This window comes from Telopea speciosissima, chromosome 3 (assembly GCF_018873765.1).
Source record: "Telopea speciosissima isolate NSW1024214 ecotype Mountain lineage chromosome 3, Tspe_v1, whole genome shotgun sequence".
In the NCBI taxonomy this organism is placed as follows: domain Eukaryota; kingdom Viridiplantae; phylum Streptophyta; class Magnoliopsida; order Proteales; family Proteaceae; genus Telopea; species Telopea speciosissima.
Window position 1 is genome coordinate 66,750,656 of NC_057918.1, and position 25,539 is coordinate 66,776,194.

Here is a 25,539-nt window from a genome sequence, read left to right on the forward strand (position 1 = left end):
CGGTCTTATCCTTCCAAAGAGTTTGTCGAAGCTTCCTTGGAGGTTCTTCCCCAAACTGGATAACCTTATTGGCATTTGTTTCACATGCTAACTTTGCCAACCAATCCACTGCTCGGTTACTTTCTCTAAATGCAAACGTGACGCAGGATCTAGTAGAATTATATAATTCCATGATCTCCTGAAACCAGTACCACCCCTTCCAAAGATTGTACTTCCCCTCATTGACCATTCTAACTGTCATTACCGGGGGTTCAATCCGCAAAACCCGAAGAAGAAGAGGAACACACTCATATGTCTAAGGAAATGGCTAACCCCAAGAATCACGATCCTCCAACTGTAGGCCGTCCTAATCCTCAAATCGCAACAACTAATGTCCGCTTGAAATGCAATGCAGTTGCAGATCCTGAACATGGAGAACCTCCTCCGCAATACAGTCAGGCAAATTACTCAGATACAAGGTCCTCCATAGCCTCCATCAACCTCAATGTCGTCTATTCATTCAGGACGTACTGCTCGAAACGTCGAGGCAAATCACAACAAGATGAGTTCAACTGATTCTAGATGACCCTCTCCCAATTGAGTTAACCGGCCCCCTAGAGACCTCCAACCAACCGACCTCCCAAGAGGTCGAAGACAATATGATAGATCTCCTTCCCTCAGATATAGATGGAGCAACAACGAAAAAACACCTAACCGACATCGTGGCCGAAGTTCGCGGTGAAAGGACCAACCCGGAAGTGGTTCTCACGACTCTCACCAAAGTTCATTGAGATTTTCGTTAAGCATAGCAACCAATTTGCAGTCAATTTTTAGAGCAGTTGTAAAAGCAAGAAGATTTCAGCCACGCTTATGACGGTGAAACAATGGCTTGGCAAATCCCTATGGGATTACGTAAGTCGGTTCACTTGCAAGTCCTTGGAAATTGATGATCTAGACCAAAATATGGTGTCCATCACAATGCAAAATGGCATCACTGATCATGACATGCTCAGATTAATAGCAAAAAAGAACAACCCCCCTTATTTCTTCCTTTTATTTTTGGATCAGAGAAGCTTCAAATTGGAGTTTCTTGTTTTCTATTTCTCAACAATTTTTTTGTTCCTGTTCATTCTTAGGAACAAAAAAAAAATGGACCGATGTTATCAAGCGAATTTCTGTTCTTTTTTTCATTTTCAGGAATAAAAAAATAGAGAAATAGAAAAACAAAAGTGTTATGATGCAAGCCCTAAGTCATACATTAACTTTTTTTTTGTTGTTGGGAATCGACAAAGAGAAAAAAGAATGAAAGGAATACACTAAGACCAAAAAGCCTAGAACTAAAACACTGAAAAAGAACAAAAATTAAACCAGACTATTTATCCACCTTTGGCATGGCCATCAACAGATAGACAACTTGATCTACTGAATCTAAATCTCGGCCTCACTTGAGCATCCCAATTGATTCCTACTAATACGAATCTAGGAGATACATTCCAAACTGATGACACCCTTGAAGCCGCAACATGTTTGGCCAATCTATCTGTAATCACTTTTTTTTTAACCTCGATTATTACCTGGGACCCGGGACAGCCCTTGAGATTTTATTAAAAATTAATCCAATGATGAATACAATGGGGGAGGGGACATTCCCGCCTAACCCCAAGCCCAATTGAGAACATTCAAAACTGGGCAAAGCACTCGATCATTCAAAGCAAAAGCTCACACCCAAACCCAAACAGAAGCAAAGTTACACTCTTAACATTGGAAGACCACTAGCGTCCTCGCGAGAAATCTACCAAAGATCCTAAGGTAAACTAGTAGTTCCATGAAACAATGAATCAGACGCCAATTCACAAGCCATATTTGTTAGGTAGTCCGCTGCCCTCACGGAAGCAATGAGACATGCTCCAAGCGATTCTATCCAAAGTACCTCTTTGAGTGCACCCCTTTTTGCCTAAAACTCCATGGAATGTCTTCCTTATCAATACAAGATACTACAACTTTTTAGTCACACTCCACCCATAGGTAAGTCAAACCTATAAACTGTGCAAGGGTACCTGAATTAGTGAGTTGAAAAGGGGCTTTGACGGTGAACGATAGTTCTCAGATCCAACACCTTTTACATTGCTGAAACAATCAAGTATTGATATCAAGGTTTTAAAACACACAATCATCGACGGAAGCGGTCAATATCGATTTGGATTGGAATTGGCTTGAATCGGTCCAAAAATATTCCATGAATTATTCTATTGAATCATAAAAGGTCATAAGAAAATGATTGAAGAACAATTGATGAGGGAAAGAGACAATGATGTAGGCAATAAAATTTGAGTGGTTTGACAATTCTTGTCTGCATCCACTTAGACTTTCCCGAAGATGGTCCACATGATTGGATGACCCCTCATTGTCGTTGATGCATGGCTAAAGGAGTTATGGGTGAAGATGATTGGGATGAAGATCTTACGAGTGAAGGTTCCGTTACTCAAGACTAATCTCTGACCCCTGCGGCTCCATGCCCGCGATGGGTGACCATTAGTGGGTCCCAAAATGGTTCCTAAAAGGATAATGAACTTATTAGGTTTAGACCACGACCTAATTTTAACCCATGATGTCATCGCTAACATAGGTTCATATAAGCATGATGCACAAACAATGTTCAACCAAATTGGACTCCTTAATTCACATGACTAGTCCAAAACACCAATTACAATTAGGCGTGTATCTTAGGTATATATATCATTTCTATGTCATTACATGATGCATGAATAAATCTGAAATAGGACATAAGGTTCCCCTACTATAGCAAGGAGCATCAGATATACCTAACACCCAGTCTACATCGTGGTGGTCAAACAATATGTTGATGCGTCCCATTTGTCTATCCAAAGGTATTGGGGTAGATAGTGTGAATTCGTCATGAGGTCCCACGAGTTTGTACTCTAGTCCTATCGCTAACTCACGTGGTTTGTCATGTATCCGTGAAGTGATTGTGTGTAAATGTCTACATGATGGATGTTAGTACATACAAATCATAGAAAATATGTTTGACATATAAGGTTCAAACACAGACAAAACATGGGTATGGTGAAGTTTGACATTATTTATCCCCAGTTGAGTTGCTATTGTGAGGACAATGGGCATCTATTAGGAATATCGGGGAAAACTTCCCCTCCTCTTCATAAAAAAAAAAGAGTGATGGGGTCTCTAATTGATATGTAGTGGTCACCTAGATAAGGGTCTAGGACCCAAACTAAAAATAAAAGAAATGACTCCATCCGAACTGATCTAACTCAAAGGTTAGGATCTCTGTCAGATTGCGGTCCGAGAAAGGTATCAAGCGCCCCGATCACCCGGTAAAAAATTGGACTTCTATACTAGGTCATTGTATTATGTATGGACCAAATCACGAAGATGGGAAACATGCCAAATATTGTACACACCAATGCATAAAAGAAGGTGATGATGACATACCTTGGTCCAGCTTTGTCTAAATGGCTCGTATACTAAAAATTAATGTAAACATGGTCTAGACATGGCATAAATGAAGGAAAAATCCTAAGCTAAATATGCTAGAGATGTTCCATATACATGTTGAAAATTACAAATTTGTCATTTATGTTCATGTCATAATGTATAACATTCAAATATGGAAATTAGCATGGGAGAAACATAGAAATTATAGCATACATGCATATTAAGTGATCTAAGCATCGTAAACAAAGATATGTCAGAATATTATATAAATAAATATAATCATGTATGAAATTACCAAAATACCCCTGTGCTCTAGACATAACTAGAAGAAGAAAAACACGAAAAATGGGGAGGAGGTGAATCTAAAACTCAAAAGGAGAAGATAACTTGATAAAACAATAGAAAAGAAATCTAAATATATAGTCATCAATAATCATAAAGCTAAGAAATAAAATAAGGATAAGAGATTAAAGCGATGAAAGTGATGAAAACGATGACTGCAGCTAACCAAAAGAAAGAATTGAAAGCTGTCCTAGACGAGGAGTAAAATCAAGGGGGGAAAAACTCACTGTAAAGGCTATTAAAAAAAAACCATGATGAAAAAATAAAAAACTAATGAAAAGCATGACATATGGTGTTTCACATGAAGCCCAACCAAAAACCCATGTAACTGTGCACAGCAACGCCACTTTACTAGGGGTAGCAGTGACACATGCTCAGTAAAAGGATTAAAAATCATAGAAATACTGGAATTGAATGAGACAAAAACTAAATAAAAGCAGACTTACTTGTCTCCAACTTTTGTGATTGGGGAATGAGGGTTGGAGTGGCCTAGACTCAAGCTTTGACGAGCTCAAGACGAAATTAATGCAGCAGACCCGCAACTCAAGCTCCAAATAATGTTCCAATGCACAATAATACATATCACTTTCGTGTCTAATGGTTGAAATGTCCCTAAAACGTGCAAGGGGTCACCTATTTATAGTCTTAGGGTCCCAAAACCATGCAAGGCATGTGTTCTTAGTTTCCATTCTCAAGGGATCTTCTTTCTTTAAAAAGTGGGATCTATATTGGCTTTGGATGGAAGGAGATCAGTTCCACCCACCAAAGGAAGGTTTCTAGGGTCTTCTTGGATGTCATTTAGATCCCAAAATGTGTTTAGGGGAAAACTAAGGTCGTAAGGCACGAAGCCAAATCAAATCCTGAGCCAGATTGACACAATCTTTGCAATGTCGCCAAAACGACACAGGATGCACACTGAACAACATAGAGTGGAGCCATTTCATGTGCAAATGTCTTTATTCCAAATGCAAGTGGCGCCATTTCATGTGCAATTGGTGTCATTTTATGCTAGTATGAATATGGTCCAAACAACACCACAGGGGAGGGTTTTAGCGGGGGTCAGACCTTAATCTGGCTATGGTCTTAGTCTCTAGGGATAGTCTGGGTCTTTCTAAACATGTCAAAACAGAACACTGCCCAAGACAAAAAGAAACACCATTGAGTATAACCAGAGAATTATTCACATTTTTAAAAGATTCTGAACTCATCATCATCTGGGCCACTCTAGGGTGACAAAATAAGGTGTCTACACATATATTATTAAAGGGAAAGTGATAATTTGTCTGGTCATGTGGCGCCTGCACCAATGCGAGGGCCAATGAGAGTGCATGCAAGTGTATCAACATAGATGTGATTTTTTATTTCATTGGGGGTAAGATGATACTTTTGCGCACTCCTGTGTCTGGGTGGAAGAGCCACGTGACCAGATAGCATTCTTTTTCCCATTATTAAATAATCATAAAAGTTTATCCATTTGTAATTGAAGTAGTCACAAGAGAAGTTGTAACTGGTCTTTTATTGCCATTTAAACATATGTTGACGGTAGATAATATCTGGGGCCATTTATATTATTTAACATTGTCAATTTGTCATTCATAGATCAAGAATTTGCTTTATCCAATCTTAGGGGTAATTTAGTAATATCAATTTAACATCTTTGTAGAAGAGTCTATTCATGTCTGAGGACGATGGCCATAATATTTCTTCTTCCTCGCTATCCCTCTCTGTCCATCTAGTTTGGGAGCACTAGCATCTCTGGAGACTTCCTCAAGAGACTGCCAATGGATTTGTTTCGTCTTCCACGACACCGGCTTTACTCCTCAATATTTATAATATGACACAAGCCACCATTGTTCAGAACTAGTTCGCATTTTCTAGTGTCATTTACGGAACCAATCAATCAAGAGAAACTAAAATCCATGTGGAATGCCCAAATTCATTGAAACTATTTCTATATTGACTGTATGCACAAAAATAGTTCGCGTTTCCATGCTTGCTAATTTTTTTTTAGGCTTTTTTTTTTTGTTGCTGGCCAAGTCCTCTTGTTGATGGCATTGCCAAAGGTGAGAGATTTTTGGCTTTCAGTTCTTGAGCTTGTACTGTCAGTTGGTTAGCCTTCTTTTTTGCTGTAATTTTTCTATCCAAGTGTGTCCTTTACTTTTAGAACCCTTGAAGGCATCGGAACCCTATCTTCCCACCTCCTTGGTTGTGATGGAGCTGATTGGTAGCACCATTGAGCTTTGAGCGGACTCAAAATAGTAGTTCAATGTAGTTTGTATGTTATACCTCGTACCTAGAAAAGAATTAATTTAAGGTTGTTTATCGTTTACAGGTACTGTAAAAGAAACCCTGCTTATATTGGTCCAATTGAGGGGGTATTGACACCTACAAATGAGAGTGGACTGTGATGTTTTTTTTTTGGGTGAATAAAGGACCGTGATGTTATTATGTTGTAAAATGTGAATTAATAAGATTATTTTAATGATAAATGATTTAGAGGACCCAACGTGAATTCTAAGAACTGGTAATGAGTTAGATTGACACGTAGACTAGTTTGGACCCTACTGATGGTCCACGACATAGTGTTGGATCTGATAGATAGGCAGTTTGGGTAAAACATCGACTTCACGTACGTGATTTTTAGGACATCTTCTAGTTAGAATTTGAAGATACCGAAAACATGAGAGATTAAGGTAATTGCATTACCTTTCTAACGAATAGAAAAAGAATCGAGATACTCAGAGTTCGAACGATGAGTAGCCAACAGTCAATAGACCCATCACAACCCAAACCCAGAAGGTCTAAGATCCGTGATTCCTTGAAACAATATCTCATAGATTTCACAAAAAAATATAAAAAATATAAACCTTGCAAGAATAAATCCTCATAATCAAAATCTATATTCCAAAGTCCAGTGGAAACCTTAAATAAATTAAAACATCATACTTTAACGTCTGTCTAGTGACTACTGAAAAACCTTAAAATCAAATCAAGTCAATTAAACCATTTAAAACCAAATTATAAAGTCTCTTATTAATGTCCAACAATAATAAAAGAACTTCAATGAAAGCCACCACCAGTCGATTAGCTGTCCTCCACCAGCTAGTCTTTCCAGAATGCCAATTAATTACTTGTACTGATCTGAAAGAGTAGAGGGGTGAGCTATACAGTCCAACAAGTAGTAACCAAGAACAACCACAATTACTTAGGCATGCATAAAAAAAATTCATCCATATGCGAAAACATTCACAATTAAAAGATTGGATAAACTTACATAAATCAAGACATCAGGAAACTTGTATACTTTCCATGAAAACATATTTCCATTTATAAAGCATCAAGTCCTCATTGAAAACATTGGGACAAGCTGCCTTATGCGCAAAAATAGGGGTGAGTGCACTCCGTTGATCAAACGGCATCAATCCGTCAGCCACATCACACTAGTCGGCATGTAGCTCCCTGGGGCGGCAGTATAAATCACATCCCGATTACTCATACAGGCCGGGCATCCGGATGGCTAGGCCAAACATCTCACGACTAAGAGAGGAACATATAACAGTTATGGTGTGTCTCATCCAACACCTAACCCCCTACGGGAAAGGGTTGTACACATTTCCAAAACATAAAACCATAAAATCTTGTGTCCTTTCATTCCTTTCATCCATCATTTTCACATAACACATGAGCAGTCATAAAGATTCAAAAGAAAATCAACATTTAGTCTAAAAACATCATCATTTAAACATGTGCATATGCATTCAAAACCATCAAAACAGTACAGAGAAAAACATACACGTAGGTGGTTAATGCCAAGTCCCACAAACCTCGATATTGTTCAAAATAGTGATTCAGTTACCACCCAAGGTACTACAACCTCAAATACCTATGTACATGTACATGTATCCACTATTATTACATTAACTAATATATTCCTATATAATCAAATACACTTCACCCCTCTAACAGTTCTTTTATATTCTTCCGGCAAACCCCATGCTAGACCGATTTCTTGAGTAAACCTTGGATGGTATTCAAGGACATGGTAGCCCTTTTGTACTTTTGTGCTATCTTATCGAGGGCCCATAGACCATTATAGGAGAGGGAGGGGAAGGGGCTGCCGTAAGGCATGGTGTGGTAGGGAGGTTCAAATTCGAGACCTTCCTTGGGACTCATATTCAACCAACAGAGTATAGTCAGCCTTTGCGACAATCATCTAAAGGATATGGTAGCTGAATGCATATCTATAGAGGGGAGTGTCCTACTTGTAGAACAGAAGCCCCAGTCATGTTTCGAGTTCGAGACTCCAACTCCCCCACCCTCTAGTAGGTCTATATAGGGGCGTGCAAAATGACAACTGTGCCCCAGGAAATTCTGCTTGTCCATGAAGGTGCGGCGGTCATTTCGCTTGCCCTATGTGTTATGTGCAATAGTCCCACATCGGTCCCATAAGGGATTCGATGTGGGCATATATGATATTGGGTTCCCTCCTCTTGTAGACCGGTTTATGAGGGTGAGTTCTTCCAATCGTAACACTATGTCTGGGCGCAGGGGCAGTGCACTGCACGTCCAATACAACCAACAAGGCTATTACATTATGAACCCTGCAGTTGTGTCTTCCTTGATATGTTGCAATTTTGGACTTCTTTCACCTACATCTGTCTGTGGGTTGCCATTGGTCACAGTCATTTCTCTTAATGCTTATATGGGGTAACACCATGAGAAGAATTTACAGCCATGGTACAGCCTGTTCGGGTTGTCTGGAGATTATGCAATTCTTACAGCTGCTCTTCTATTACATGCACATTTTCTGTTCAAAAACTGCAAGTAACTTTAGTTGCTGTCATTGACACTGGATGTTGACGTTGTTTATCTACAAAATAAACAAGATAAATATCAAAACATATAGAAATATAATATCTACGTTTTTCTATGCTGGATGCATTCAAGGTGTGGTTTTTCAACTCATATTCAGCCTTTACCATGATGGCTAATAAGAGAGTACTTTGGTCAGAATGCAATGAGTAAATTCAACAGAAAAGTGGGTAACAACAGGGAATTTTACCATAAAGCTATGCCACTTGCTTTCTTCCAAACCACTCATATCTTGCTTTCTTCCAAAACACTTGCTGTCTAGCTCTGTTTCCATGCATTTTTGTTCTATACTAGCTTGGCAAGCCAAATATGTTTATTTCATTTTTTTTCCCAACATATACTTTCAATACATGTCAGCAGAGGAGCCCCTGATCCTCAAACATCTTACGAGTGTATGATGTGCAAGACATGACCTTGTCAATTGTCATCAGTTACAACATGGATCACATCATCTATTCCTCCAAATATCCCAACCTCATAAATAGTAACAGAGCCCACAATTTCGACTTCAAGAGCCTCAAAAGACAAGCATACCACTCACTGCTACAGACCTAAAATACCTTCTCTGTATCAATTTCAGCAACTTGTTTTTTTGCTTGAATGCATTGTACATAGTATTGGGGTAGTGGTGATCGAAGCTATGTCTGCATCCGATTCCTTCCCTTGCCTCTTCCTTACTGCCTCCTCATATTGAGTAACGAACTCAGCAAATGGAGTTGATGGTGTGAAGAATCCCTTGAAAATTGAAATATTTATTCATGGTCTTCCTCTTTTAGATGAAGCCATGCCCGCAGCTTTTTAAACCCATACGTACTGCTGTCCTAACCAAAAATGTTTCTCAAATGTTGTATTCTCTGATCAAAGAAGCCCAGTTCTGCAGCCCATTGGCTTCGTCTGGCTGCAAGTAAAATGAATGGAAGGAAAATAAAATTTGTTTAGAAAAGAAAAAGGAAACTTAGATGTGTTAAGGTAGATATTATTCCCTAATTCATTGATGATCCCAATAGGGATATATATACATAGCTTACAAGATGTACATAAATAAGCTAACCCAATATTGGGTGATATACAAGATAATGGAGAATATTGAAATAGTTGAGATATACTATCCATGGTGCCCAAACGATTGTGTTTCCATAAGTGCCTGGATTCATATCACATGTGATAACACATGTGACAATAATCCGAGAAAGGCAGGTGAGTGATTCTAGTGATCTTTCTCTCAATAAGATGCATTCTTTATTTGTAACCTTCTTGGTTACAAACAGACAAACCCTTTATTTAATTATAATTGCATCAGATATTCTTTAGAGTAGACACAATGATATACAATTATCCAAATAAATTTCTGAATAAACGAATACAGAGTGGATCAAATCCAATTTTATACTATCAATCATATCTATGATACAGAACATAGACATATTGGCTTATTAGGTCAGGATGGATTGGAGAAAGTATATCCAAATTCTGTCAGTCTCAGTTTGTAGTGGCCTTTATAAATTCTGGTTGTAAAGAACTCTCAAGAAACAGAACTACAGAGACTATATCAAAGCTTACAGGGAGTGCAGGAGCAAGGGTGGACACATGTAGAGAGCCAAGAAGTAGTAGTAGATTGGTTAATGTAGGAAAACAAGTAAAGGGTGGCCTTGGGAAAACTTTACTTTCCTTTATGACATTGCTATGTTAATGGTTTCTGTTTCCTACAAATGGGTTTTGAAAGTTGAGGCTTGAGAGGATCTCAGACTGACTGTGGGAAGGATGATGTTTTAAACTTTTTTTTTTTTAATTAACTTAACGGGGGAAGTATTCATACACGACCGTGTAAGCATGCACGGTCGTGTCTCCTCTCACAAAGAGTTAGAAAAGTCATAAACCCCCACCCATTAATTAATGTCTTGAAACTCCCACCCTCTCACATACATGGCTTACACAGCCGTGTATGAAAACTTTCCCCCTTAACTTAATTTTGTTTCACATAAACAAAGTATAACTAAATTATACTTTAAAAAGCCCAAGTGGGTCGGACTGAGGTTAGACCTTGTATTACATGAGGTTTAAATAGTACATGGATGCCCCAATCGGTTGGGTGATTACAAGAATCCCTATACAATCTTTACACCTATTATCACATGTGATAATAGAATATTACACACATGGCTTGCCTAAATTACATTCAATCACAGCTCCAATAATCCTTAATCAAATCTCCAATTATCCTTGATCAAATCTTCAATTTGTCTCCAATCAAATCCATAGAGTTTCTATAATTACCTTCAATCAAATCCTTAGGGAGTTGAACACTCCATATACGTCCATACAAATCAACTCACTCATCTTCTCTAGGCTTACACTGCTTCACCAATCATGACAATGTAAACATATAAAGGGCATATAAGTTAAAAAAAAAAGCCATTCCAGCACTCATTATGTCTAGTACCAAAGCCCCTCAATATGCTTTCCGAAAGAGCCAATAGTGATCATCTCTTCATGCTAAACAACAGCAATTATCATCATTTTACTAGGAAACATGCATAGGTAATACCATCTGACCATAAACTCTCCAAACTCATTTCTATTCCAAACCCTCAAGCATTTTTTACATTCTTCAATCTGGCAGCAAAACAAGATAGAGGATCTAAGCTGGCAAAACCTTCTAAACTCCAACCCTAGAGCACCACATCCTTTCTCTAGATGTCCAAGAGTTATAGTACTTCTACTGTTTAGGCCCGAAATTCTTATCCCCCAAAATTGACAACCAAATGGGACTGTGATCAGACATCCCAGGGCTTATGAATTCAGCCGTAGAGTCCTTTAGACGAAAAACCCATTGGGTGTTGACGAACACCCTGTCAAGTTTACAACTAATCCTTCTAGCCCAACGTTGACCATTGCACCATGTCAAAGTCTCACCTTTTTTTTTAAGGCCGAGTAGCCTTGCATCGAAATTGAATTGGATGAATTCATCAACTGCTTATTGAATAATTTCATCCCCATCCACCTTCTGTCTGTGGTTTCTCACCACACTGAAGTCCACCAGCACAGCCCAAGCTCCAACCATGTTGGAGGAAATAAACCTCAATGCATTCCACAGCTCCCTCCCTTCCATCCGATTGTAAACATACATGTAACAGCAGGAACTATGAAGAAACCAGAACTGAGAATGGGAAGAGAAGAAGAAGAAGAAGTGGAGAAGAGAGGAGAACTGTCAAGAGAGTGATCGAACTTGACAGTCTCCCTCACCCATGCTTTATTTATATAATTGTAACTCCAAATAAAGAGAGGATTCAAGTTAGGAATCCTAGTTACAACATGAATAATCAAAACTATAAATAAACTAGGACTAAACAACCCTACTAGAACTAGGACAACTCCTAACTCTTAGAACAAGAGAAGGAAACAAATATGAGGAGCCAATCTCGATCAGATGTAATATTCCTATCGAGATTGACTCCCCCCAGCAGTAGCACGATAATCTTCAACACTCCCCCTCACGTTGGAGTGTACAAGTCGCCTAAGCCTAGCTTGGAACAACTTTTGCGAAATGCAAGTCCAAACAGTGGCTTAGTAAACATATCACCAGAAACAAAGGGAGTAGAGACCAATTTCTTCATAATAGCATCCCGAACAAAGTGACAATCAACCTCAATGTGTATAGTCCTCTCATGGAATACTGGATTACTTGCAATATAAATAGCGGCTTGATTGTCACAAAACATCTACATAGGTTGAGTAATAGAAAACCCCAATTCCGGGGGCAATGATTTTACCCACATCAATTTAGTTGTACTGTGTGCCATAGCTCGATATTCGATCGAGCAACAGTAGTTTGCTTCTTGCTTTTCCATGTGACTAGATTACCACCCACAAATGTACAATAACCAATAGTGAAACGCCTATCATTATCAGCACTAATCCAATCAACATCAGAAAACCCAACCAGATTAGCATGTCGGTTAGGTCAATAAATAAGACCCTTTCTAGGAGCACCCTTTAGATATCACAATACATGGCAAGCAGCATTCCAGTGAATTTTATTTGGATGTTGCATGAACTGACTAATGACTCCAACAACAAAGGATATATCAAAGCGACTGACAGTAAGATAAATAAGTTTCCCAACTAACCGTCTATACCGATGAACATCAGAAAAATCCTCACTCTCCACGGACCCAAGTTTTTTATGAGGATCCATGGGAGTATCTGCGGGTTTAGAAGCAAGCATTCCAGTATCAGTCACAAGATCAAGAATATATTTCTGTTGAGATAAACCGACACCTTTCTTGCTTCGCTCACTTCAATACCAAGAAAATATTTGAGAACACCCAAGTCTTTCATCTGGAAATGTTGATGAAGAAATGCTTTAACTTGAGTAATACCAGAATTATCATTACCAGTTATAATAATATCATCCACATAGACCACCATCACTATCATTTTCGAACCTTGACGACGAACAAAAATAGAATGATCAGAATAGCACTGAGAGAACCCAATCTTAGTGACAATAGAGCTGAATTTATGAAACCATGCTCGTGGGGATTGTTTCAACCCATAGATTGTCTTACGAAGTTTGCCAACCTTGGTAGAATTCTCCCCCTAAGCAACATACCCCGAAAGTTGCTCCATATAAACCTCCTCTTGAAGATCACCATAGAGAAAAGTATTTTTGATATCCATCTGATATAAGGGCCAATCAAAATTAATTGTCAGAGAAATAAGAATCCGAACGGAGTTCAGACAAGCAACTAGAGAAAATGTCTCAAAATAATCCACACCATATGTTTGAGTATAGCCTTTAGTAACCAAGCGGGCCTTCAACCATTCAACAGAACCATCCGGATTGTATTTAATAGTATAAACCCACCGACACTTAACAACATCCTTCCCAGCTGATAAAGAAACCAAAGTCCAAGTATTCCTAGATAATAAATCATCCATCTCGGTGTCCATAACAGCCTTCCAACCACGGTGAGCAAATGCCTCATGGTGGGTGTGAGGTATAAAGTTAGTAGACAAAGCATAAGCAAGTGAGTGATAGTGGGAAGGAAGATGAGAAATGGAAACATACTGCTCAATAGGATAAACAATTAATGATTTGTGGGGTTTGTGAGTACAAGTGCGAGTACCTTTACAAACAGCAGTGGGTAAGTCATTGGAGCCTTCAGCATCAGAGTCAGATTGAGTGGTGGGCTGATCGACGTCCGCTATAGTAGTAGGCAAGGCGTAGATGCCATTGTATTGGGGATGGTATGGTAGTAGATGTAGCAGTAGCGGGAAGGTCCAATGCCATCTAGGTGATACAGCCCATCACGTTCAAGCCCTCCACCAATCATCTTCCTTGTCTGAAGGTCCTGAAAAACACAATAAGAATGATAGAAAGTTACAGAACAATTATGGGATTTAGTAATTTGACTGACAGATAAAAGATTTAAAGGTAATTTAGGAACATGAAGGACAGGAGAGAAGGTCATGGATGATGTGGGGAGAGATAGTCCAATGACCAGCTACCTGAGTAGAAGATCCATCAACAACGATAACATTAAAGGAGGCTTGAATAGGAGTTATGGTAGAAAATACACTTGACTTACCAGTCATATGACATGAAGCTCCGGAATCAATAAGCCATGAACCAGAGGAAGGATAAAAAAAAACGGAGTTCCCTTTATATGCTAATGTGGTAGTAGAAGTGGAAGCAGAGGCAGCTTCAAGTTGTTGGAGGCGTTTGACTAGTTGATTATAATCATCCCGAGAGACGGATGATGAAGTAATAGAATTCTTATTCATATCACCAGTGGCTTTCTCAGTTATAGTGTCAGTTACTACAGCATTAGCATTTGCTAGTTCATTTGCCCAATCAGGTTTGCCATGCTTAGCCCAACAAGTATCCACAGTATGATTTGCTTTACCACAATAAGAACATTGGCGAGAAGATTTGTCAACTACAGAATGACCAGTACCAAGTCCACCAGTGCCACGGCCTCTAAATTGCCCGCAACCACGTCCTCGTCCACGACTTGCAATAAAGGTGGAGTTCTCCTTAGGTGTATTATCAGTTTTAGATGTAGTAGCCAGATGATTAATACGAGAGAAAACTTCATTTAGAGGGTAGTTTCTCCCCTGTAAGTAGATGACTCTTTATAGACTAATAGTCAGGATGTAGTCTAGCTAGGAATTTGGCAACATGGAACTCAGCTCTCTGTTGTTTCAACTGTTCCAAATCAGTAGTTAAGGGTTGATGTATCTGGAGTTCTTCAACCATCCCCTTATAACTAGCAAAATACTCATTTAAGGTTTTATCTCCCTGTTGGAAATTGAAGAGTTTCTCGTACAGATCATACATGCGGGAGATATTCCTTTCTTGAGAGAAGCTTTCTCGCAGATCATTCCAAACATCTTTAGCAAGTGTATGAAACATAACACTTGATGCAATAGCAGGTTCAACACTGTTCCATAACCATATCTTGAACATAGAATTTTCACGCATTCATTCATCATATGCTGTAATTATAGCTTGATCCTTAGGATCACGATTAGGCGGATCATCAGTGATGTATTTCAGTTTTTCTTTAGCATGGATGTAGGCTTGTACTGCCTGGGCCCGTAGTAGATAATTTGAAACTCCAGAGAGTTTAATGGTAGTAATCTGAACTTGGACATTGTCCGTAGATGGTTTAGGATTAGCCATAATGAAGATTGTGACTGATAGCAGCAACAGTAATAAATTTAGGGTTTAAAAGAACCCAAACTTCGATGGAATTGAATCCACAAGAGATAGCAGCAACAGAGGTAATAATTGGTTCATTAGTAGAACCAAATTAGGGTTTGAATAACCAAAGCAGAACAGCAGCAGGTAGGTATTAGGACTATAGATCCAAACTCTTTACCGTGTTGTGGAGGATCAGTAGCAGAGGTAGCAATCGGATCCAAGGTAGAACCAGAATAGGGTTAAAGCAATAACCCAGAATGATCGCAGCAGCAAAGAAGTAATATAAACACCCAAAATCAAGTAGTAGGGTTTACCTACCTCAAATAACCAATAGAGAAGATAACCTGAGATCTGGAGATGGCTACAATTGAATCACAGCCCCTTAGGCTAATGTAGGATCGACTGGAGAAGTAGAAGCAATACCGCAGATAGTAGACAGAAAATTTTAAAGGTAAAAAAGCTGTAATCTTCAGTGTCAATCAACTGATGGAAGCATTAGCAGCAGTATTAGGATAATCTTGTTCTCCAATTGACCTTGATAAGAAGTAAAAACCCTAGTTATCAACTGAAAATCACATCTAGGGTTTAATCTGTAACAGTATGCAGCATAGGGTGCTGCACCCCCAATCACTGTAGCACAATTTATTTGTGCAGCTCTGATACCATGTAATAGCAGGAACTATGAAGAAACCAGAACCGGGAATGGGAAGAGAAGAAGAAGTGGAGAAGAGAGGAGAACTGTCAAGAGAGTGATCGAACTTGACAGTCTCCCTCACCCATGCTTTATTTATATAATTGAAACTCCAAATAGAGAGAGAAGTTAGGAATCCTAGCTAAAATATGAATAAATCAAAGGGAAAATTTCCTGGATCTACTTAACAAAAAGATTTACAAAACTGGAATATATAAATTATGTTTTACAGTTACAAATTACGATGTTGAAAAGATTTCCCTAACCCCATCAAATTAAAAAAACTAAAATAAACAACCTAAAAATACCCCCACAACCCACCTTCTTCTTCTTCTCATGAACTTTTTTATTCAACCGCTTCACAACCCCCGCCTTCCTTCTCTTTCATCTTTTATTTCAATCAGAATTGCTTTCGAGTTAAGCATTGTGCCTCTCTCTCCCCTTCTCTTCTTCGTGCTCGATTGCTCCCGGGGTTAAATCCGCCGGAACGATGTGCTCGGCTTTCTTGAATTGGGTTGGCTTGGGAGATGAAAGCTTCAAATCGAGTTCTTCTGTGGTGTGGAAGGTCTTACGTGACGTTGGTTTGGAGTTGAACTGTGGGAAGAGAGATCGGTTTAGGTGAGGATGCTTCTGTGGTATTGGAATCGGGACAACTTTGCTGTCAACAGTGGGTTTGAGGTCTTCCAAAGCTTTGCTACTCTGAACTAATTTTTTTTCTAATTTACGTATGGCCAAATAATTCAGAGACCTCAGAAATAAAAAGAAGAGATGGGGCGGTGAACAAGAAGGGTAAATCAGAATAGTAACTTCTCAAAGCAGTATCAAATAAGGCTGAGATTTCACCAACAGAATCGCCTGGCTCTCTTGATGATTTCCATGCCAGAAAACAATATTTTTATAGAGTTGAAAATGGTGCAATGTGTTGGTTGCAGGAAAAACTCAGAAACAGAGTATGGAAAATGGTTCTTCAGATTTGAAAAACTAGAAATCGATTTTAAAATTTTAGAGAGATTAGTCTTTTAGTATCAAATTTGGAAAGAAACGTAACTAGGATGAAGAAGATAAACAGTTAAAGCGAACTGAAATGTGACCAAAAAACACAGGTTTCGACCGGCTTAAAAAGCAAGGGAGAACTGAGGGAAGAAGAAGAAGATAATCAGAGAGAGAGTAATAAGAAGAGATCTGACTTGAGATGGAGTATGAATAAAACTGAAACAAATTGGACCCAGAACACTGTACGATAACTCTGGTACTAGAAGAATGCAGAAATGTTCCTTAGTCATCGAAAGAAGAAGAAGAAGTTGTTATGGATGAAAGACTCCAGCAGAAGTCAGGAGAGAGAGAGAGGGAGTGAGAGTTGGTAAATTACAAAGATGTTGGGGGTATTTTAAGAAATTCACTCAACTTTTTCTAATGGGTTGGGGTTTTTGTAAATCTTTTCTGCCTTAAAACTAATTGGTGTAAAATAAATTCAAAGTAAGCCAGATGGGTAAATCTTTTTTCTATCATGTAGGTCTAAGCAATTATCCCTAAATCAAAACTAATCTGCCTACTCCTAATTACAGTAAGAATCAAAATAAAACATAAATAAACTAGGACTACATAACCCTACTAGAACTAGGACAACTCCTAATTCTTAGACCAAGAGAAGGAAACCAATATGAGGAGCCAATCTTGACCAGATGTAATATTCTGATCGAGATTGACTCACCCCAGCAGTAGCACGATAATCTTCAACAATACACAAAGGTGCATTGGAAAGAAGTGGACATGCCCTTTATACCCACTGCCATATGGATGAATTGAGCTCCCTTAAGAAGAATATGCACTTGAAGGGTTGTTGAGTCCCACCCAACCCAGATACGAGTGGTAGAGGAAGGGTCACAGTTATGGGAGAACAGCTACCCTGGCGCAATAGGCATAAAGATGGAGTCAACAGTATCCTCTCTCACCTTGGCCTCCCCAGAAGAATGCACATCTTAGCTGACGAGATTCTTAACTGAAGTCTTCATTGCCCTCTGTTTTTCAGGGGCATTAAACCCCCAAATGTTCCAACAGATTAGCTTCATGACCATTACCATACAACCACAAACACTCCCTATAACCGACGAGCAGCAGAAGGAGCCAGCTCCTTATCTCTTCCAAATCCCCAAGCCCTCAGTTCACTTTGCTGGTTGTGAGCCTGAAAAAACGAAGAACCTTATTTCCCTCCTCTACTTGATCGTGAAGAACCACATTTCCCTTTGAATCTCAGAAAGGTCTTCTCCCTGCTACTTGGAAGCTCCTTGCCTACTCGCTGCTTGGACAAAAGCTACTGGGACTGGGGCGACTGCAAACTCCCCCTGAAGAGTAATCCATACACCTAACCCCTCCCATCCTATTGGTCAAAGGCGACTCACCACCCAGCTGTTGATTTTCTCTAATACCTACTGAACCAGAGGTAAGGCGATACTCCAGAGAGACACCATAAGATTACCATTCCTTCTCCCTAACGAATGGTATCAGTCTGATGAAGACCATAGTTGGTCTTATAAACGGGCATAAGGGGGTTGAGACTAACATCACTCTCGTTGGAGGAACCTCTCAAGAGCGACTTATGTTTATCCAGGGGTCACCACCGGAGAATTGGGGTCAGAAAAATCCCCTTTTGTATCATCAGTTAAGTAGTCGTCCTTGATGGCCTCCAACACATCAACCACCTCACCTGCTTCTTGCTTAATAGGTCTTGTATTCGGGTTTTCCTGAGACAAGCACTGCATCTTCTCTCCTGCGTGACTTGCTCAAGAAAAGTCCAGACTTATTCCCAGCTTCCACTGAAGCCTGCCCAATAGACTTCGCAGCTACTGCGGATAGCCCTTGTATGATACCAGAAAAGAAGGTACCAGACCTTGCACTCTCCTTGCATTGTCCATAGAATCAGCCCATTTTGAGAATCAACCATCTGCCACCTCCCCACCTGTAGCCTTGCACTCATCCGCAGGTGTGGCAGTTCCCGTCCTCAGAGGAACTAGGCACACCAGTGGCTCTCTCCGCAAGCTCCAAGTCAACCAATGCCTCGAACCTGTTCTCATTGGTCCAAATAGAAATTGGACATACATGGAGCTCATGCAAAGTGTCTTTACCTTGATAAGGAAAACGGGAATGAATCTAGGGAAAAATGTCCCCTGGACCCCACTTTTGAAATGGGGGGGACCATCCCCTACATGAGAAACCCTCTCTTCCCCTTCGCTACTGCAAACACGACTCATCACCACCATCATCCAGGGGGCTGCACCAAGCCCAGCAGATGGAGGTATAACACTCAAACCCCCCGACTCTCCTCTCGACAGCAAGCCAATAGGGCCCTTCTTCTCCGGGGCTTCTTCTCCGGGGCTTCATCTTATAGAATCCATCACCAACTAAGGTGCCGTTCCTTAAACTACTAGCCGTGGAGGCTCCATGATAAGTTTGAGACTTAGGATTGCCCAACTGGGCTCATTGGTTCTCACTATGCCTAAAGAGAATGCAAGAAGAACATCTACTGGACGGCCAATCATAAACTACCTCTTGGGTAAACAGAATCCCTCCATCCTTCAGAACCTCCGCAAAATTAGTCATCTCCATTGCTGCTGACACCTCCACACAAAGCCAGTCATACGAAAGGCGCCCCTTCGATTTTGTCCATTGATAAGTGTAGAGGACACCAAGATTACTTCCAATGATGCTCAAAGCATCTTCAGTCCATAAATGGAAAGGCAGATTAGGGACATTCACCCATATCAGAAAATTGAAGATAGTGAAATCCTAGACATGTTCAGAAGAGGTGGTCAAGGGCGAAACACAAGGGGTCTGCAATGGACAAACCACAGTACCCCCCTTAAGAACTCTGAGTTTATCGTCCTGGGCAAAAAACTTGATTACAAGGAACCATGAATCCAACAACATGAATTCAATAGCACCTTCACAGTTCCATAACTTTGCCAAAGTTACCTTAAAAATAGCAAACAGAGGCGCCTTCCCCATAAAGTGGCCTACCAGAGTGTTTCTCCAAATCTCGAGTTCAACCTTCACAATCCCTTCCGGGCAGAGGGAAACTGACCTACCCTCTACACACGATGGCATCACAAAGTGCAACTTCAACCTTCAGACTAACGCCGACCCGAAGAGAATAGAGAGTTCTACCTATTCTGCAAACCAGTAACCTTCACCTGTTGATCACCACCTCCATTTGGATCTCTAGCCAATTCCCACCTATAGCCTTAGTAGAAGAAGAGACATTAGGGACTCCCTCAGAACCTTGACAAGAAAATGTTGCCTCATCGCCTTCATGGACTACTACTCCATAACTGAGAGGAGCACACAAGTCACACCAGAAGACAAAGCCTGGGCCTTCACCGCAAACAAAGGGGCCTACAGATCAGTCAGCTAGCTAGGAGATCCACATTAACGAGGGAGGATAAGGACTACCCAGAATAGGGACTTACAACGCAGACAAAGGAATTGAGCAAAACTTGCATCCCCTACTAAGAGAGAGCTGCCAATACTTCCAGAAAGAGGTGGAAAGGCCTCATAAGAGAACTCCAGAAAGGGGGTGGAAGGCCTTGTACCCCACGCTGCGGATGGTACTTACGCTATCACTACCAACCAACCTCGAAGTAGAACACTTACCTACAGCAGGTCGAAGAGGCAACCGCCTGTGCAGGGCCACTATACCCCTAGAAGCCCGACCAAACCAGCCTCAGCCCCTTGAAAACCGCACTGCTCACCACCAAGCAGCAGCCCCTACCACACCCTATGACCCCTCCCCCTACCGCCCCTGGACCAGAAACCCCCCACTGCCGACACTCCAGCCCCTACCCCCCCCCCCCCCCAAACAACCACACTTGCTCCAGAGAAGGAACCACAAGCCTACGTACACCGCCACCTACTTGCACTACCCTACCCTCGAGACAGCAAGGCTGACCGGCAGCACCTACCTCACCCACTACCACGCACCAGCACCTCCAGAACCTACCTCAACACTCACCTCAAACCAAAGAAATCTTGTTTAAACTATTCCTCCCCCACCCCCGGATATTCCCATCCAGTTTGTTCAAATTTAGTCTCTTATTTTTTGCCATTAATATGTTTTGGCATTTTCAGTCTAATATCTTTTTAGGGGGTTAGTTTGTGTCAATTTTAATGCAATATTGATTTGATGGCTAAAATCCGTCAGAGAATCGCTTTTCAACGATTTCTGTCTTTAAGTTTTAATTTAAGCAAAGTAAAATACATAGTTTGATTGGGAAAGAACATGTGTGGATGACTATCCTCTCACCTTATAGATAATTTTTCGATGTTTTTCAGAGACAAGAATTTTTTTAGTTAAGAAAAAATATATTTTTTTTTACGTATTTTTACTAGAAATAAGGGGTGAATCTTTTTATTAATCACTTATGGTGCATTTGTTGATTCTCATAATCTTGCGGAGTGATTCCTACATAACCCTGTTGTCTCATGTTCTTTTATTACTATTTTTCTTTGGTATGATTAGTTATTTCAGGGGCAAAGCTTTGTTGTCTAAATGTGGAAAGACAGGTTCTGTTTTTAGATACTTAATGGTTTTGTATGCATAGAATAACCATGTCCTCATAAGTCATAACCCCCCCCCCCCCCCAAAAAAAAAAAAAAGCTACTAAAAATGTTTCCTAATTTTTCACACTTGTGGATCTTCATGTGCCAAGTACACAATCTGTGAACAATTTCAGGAAACACTCTACTAATAGCAGAGATCATCCCAAGGTCCTGGTCGAACTCATGATTGTAAAAGCCAAATAAGGTTTCAGTTGGCTCGTTGGCAATCAAACTGCATCCAAGTATTTCTGTTCATTTTATATGTCAAATTGAACACAACGGCATCTCCAAAGTCTAAACAACTGAAACTGCTCCCTTGCATGTCTTTATATCACTGTTAATTTGTTCTCTTCATTCACATTTATAAAATAGAAATAAAATTTAAAAAAATAAAAAAAAAATAAAAAAAAAATCTTTTGCTTGAAGCTGACTAAAGTGCTCAATTACATATTCACAATCCACCCCACTAAAGTGCTTCCTTTGCATCCTAAAAAAATTCCTACATGCTTCGTCATTAATCCTAATGTCATGTTCTCCACCCACCAAAGATACGTGTTAATCATTGCCTGCCTAACACTACACTCGAGTAGCTTGCTCATTGGCAACATTGTTCCCTTTGTTAGTTTTTTGTGGAATCGGAGCTTATATGCTTCTCTCTCTCACTGAAAATCCCAATGTCATTTTCTCCCCCAACCGTATCAAAGACCTACCAAGATCCAAGGTTGAAAAGATTACATAAATGAACCCACAAAGGCTGAAAGAGACAAGGAATGTACCTACTGGGCTTAAAGTGCTGGTAGTAATTCTGATTTTATTCTACTTGAAATGGCTCTCTCATATTGAGAAATTCTGTCTAGTGGCAGCCCCAAAACCAAGGAAATAGAATACTAACCGAACACACATCATAATTACCACCAAAACAATATTCAAAACAGAACCATTCAAGTTTTAGATCAACTTAAAATGCGCAAACATATTATTGACTACCAGATCGATGAGAAAGAGAAGCATTTCAGTCATTCTATCCACAACCACTCCATTACCTATATATGATCCACCACCCTTGCACTGGTCATTGCACCCTCCCCAGTGCCACCGTTCACTAGCTCGTGGTCGCCACAATGTCCACCTATTTTCTTTGATGAGTTCGTTCCAGCTATTAAAGAACTGGAAAAGATGCCCAATAAAGAGGAAGTAAGAGAGTAATGAATTATTTATGATTTAACACTAGAAAAACCAAAAACAAAAAGAAATATAAATAATAAAATAAGAAAACTTCACCTGAATATCTTAGGTCAGTTGTCTGAATAACAAAAGCAGGTTACTCTAATCTCGGAAAATTATCTCCTCAATTTGCTTGTCCATCAATTTTCTCAATTCCATCTAATAAGGGGAGGTGGACCCCATCCGAGCAGTATGTTTGGGCAGGGGGTAGGGTGGTCAATTTTACCCCCTATTAGATGGAATTGAGGAAATTGATGGACAGGTAAATTGAGGGGATAAAGATCCATCTGACTAGCCTTGTTGAGGGAAGTTCCAAAAATCCCAATTGGAAATTGATGGGTAAGCAAATTGAGGAGATAATTTTCCCCAGTCAAACCCTATTGATACTCTGGAAATTGATTATAGGGGAAAAAAAAAGCTCCAATCAGATAAATAATAAATATGATTAAACCAATTTAAAGGTCAATAGATTTGTAGAGCTTAATTACCTTTTCAACGTCATGTCCTCACATCTATTAAATTGGTGAGGTGCTTAAGTTGATCTCGGAGATTCTTGTGCTGAGGCCACCCATAAAGTCTTAGTCCTCGAAGGGAGACAAGGTTTTGGAGATCCTCTTCTCCTTTTATGTAATCCAGCTGCAGCCCCTTCTCTGAAAACTGACCAATTTCTAAAAACTCAAGCATAGTGAGCCGATGCAACCCCTCTGGTAGTGACTTCAATTCCTTAAAGCCATACAAAAACAACTGTCGAAGAGAAGTCATTCCCCTTAAGTCTGGCAAAGACTTTAATAGAGGACATTTATATATTTCCAATACTTTAAGAGACGGAAAGACTAGGGGTGTGGGCAGGGGAGATGATCCCTCCTGTCGTCCTTGACTACTTGGGAAAATTGTTTCAAGCTTGTCGCATTGATAGAAGATCATGCTCTCAAGAACATGTGCATTGTTTTGTAGCAACCTCTCCGGCACCCATTTGAGTTCTTCACAGTAATAAATTTGAAGAACCTTGACAGAGATAAGGTTGCTTGAAAATGACCTTAGTGCCATCCTATTTGTACTCCAAAACTGCAAGCGTTTGAGGGAAGGGAATCGACTTGGCATGATTTTCAGCTCAGGGCATGATTTGAGAATCAATATCTCAAGAGATGGAAATGAAGGCAACACTTCCAACCAGTCTTCCAAATTAAACATTCCAGATAGCGTTAGATTATTGAGCGATGGAAATGCTACAACCGTCTCTGAAGAAGAAGAAGAAGTTGCTCCAGTACCACAGGTACTACAACTGTTGTTATTGCTGCCATAATAGAATTCTCGACCAATACATTTCACCTTTTCCATTCCAGTTAATTTAAGAACTATAAGAAAGGCTAGCTCCCCAAGCATGGGTGGGACATATTCCAATCTAGGGCAATCTTGTATTCGGAGCTCAATCAAATTTTTGTATGCTGACAAACCAGTACTTGGTGCCATCCATGTTGGGTATTTTGTACCGCCAAAGTCACTGATAAAAAAACTTTTCAAGTTTGGATGAGGTTTTAGGCCTTCTAACACATCATCATCATCATCATCATCCATTTTGCCATTGTCACTTCTTTGAGTACCCCACCATAATTGTAGAGAATGAATATTTTGCTTCCCTCTCAAGTCTGCCTCCCTGGCTTCTTCTATTGTTACATTCTCCAGACCACTTATGGTCAATTCTCCTCTGAGATTATTCAAGCACTTGAGCTGTTTAATACTGCGTCCTCCTCCTCCATCTTTGCCAACAATAAATCTTGTTAATGTTTGAAGATTAGTCAATCTCCCCATCTCAACTGGCATCTTAATGCATTCGACCCAAAGTTCAATGTCTCAGGCTAACCATCTTTCCCATTTCTTTGGGAAGCTCTCGGAGTCTATAGCAACCTTTGAGTTTTAACGTCTGTAAATTGTAGAGGCTAGTGATAGACTCAGGCAACACTTCAAACGAATTATTTGAGAGGTCAAGGTACCTTAAATGTTTCAATTTTCTTATTGAAGGTGGTACCTCCTTCAACCCACAACTTGATACATCCAACACTCGTAAGCTTTGGAAATTCATCAACATGTCAATAATTGAGGCGAATTGATTACTTTGCCATTTCCAAGACCCTTGGAGAAACATTAATGTTGTCCTCAATTTCTTTGCCTTTTCCCAGGCTTGTGGAATTTCAATTAATGTTTCCTCATAATCTGAAGAAAGTGACAAACCACGAACTTCATCAGAAATGTATTCCACATTATTGGGCTTCATGGTGGAATATTCAAGCTTTCCGACAACTTGTGCAAGATCATGTACAAGATCATGCATCTTGCATCTCTTTATATCTCCGTAATCGTCCCTCTCCACATCTTGAAAGAAAGAATTCGACAATAAGCTATTGAAATATTCATTGCCGATGTCCTCCATTTGTTTGCTTCCAAGGAATCCCTCAGCCATCCATAATTGTATCAACATTTTTATATCAAATTCATAACCCTTGGAGAATACTGAACAATACGCAAAACAACGTTTCAAATATGATGGCAGATGATCGTAACTCAACTTTAATATCCCCTTCATTCTTCTACTACTGCTATCTTCTGGTAAATTCCAAAATTCAACTTGTTGCACAGACAACCATTCACCTTCTTCCAT

General features: G+C 39.9%; 2 protein-coding genes across 2 annotated transcripts; both read right to left on the reverse strand.

The window, feature by feature from the left end:
* Positions 1-1,783: 1,783 nt before the first annotated feature.
* Positions 1,784-24,967, reverse strand: LOC122655441 (putative disease resistance protein RGA3). The gene is made up of 4 exons (XM_043849638.1): positions 23,400-24,967; positions 20,037-20,047; positions 14,670-14,672; positions 1,784-1,862 (listed from the first exon to the last, which is right to left on the reverse strand). Exons 1-4 carry the CDS (start codon positions 24,702-24,704, stop codon positions 1,784-1,786), a joined length of 1,398 nt encoding a protein of 465 aa, XP_043705573.1. The 5' UTR covers positions 24,705-24,967.
* On the reverse strand, positions 24,727-25,539 carry LOC122655442 (putative disease resistance protein RGA4). Its single transcript, XM_043849639.1, has one exon. The coding sequence runs from the start codon at positions 25,537-25,539 to the stop codon at positions 24,727-24,729; it is 813 nt and encodes a 270-aa protein (XP_043705574.1).

Excerpts from the sequence above, each read along its gene's own strand:
- LOC122655442 (XM_043849639.1), bottom strand. The coding sequence starts at position 25,539 with ATGGAAGAAGGTGAATGGTTGTCTGTGCAACAAGTTGAATTTTGGAAT.
- LOC122655441 (XM_043849638.1), bottom strand. The coding sequence starts at position 24,704 with ATGCCAGTTGAGATGGGGAGATTGACTAATCTTCAAACATTAACAAGA.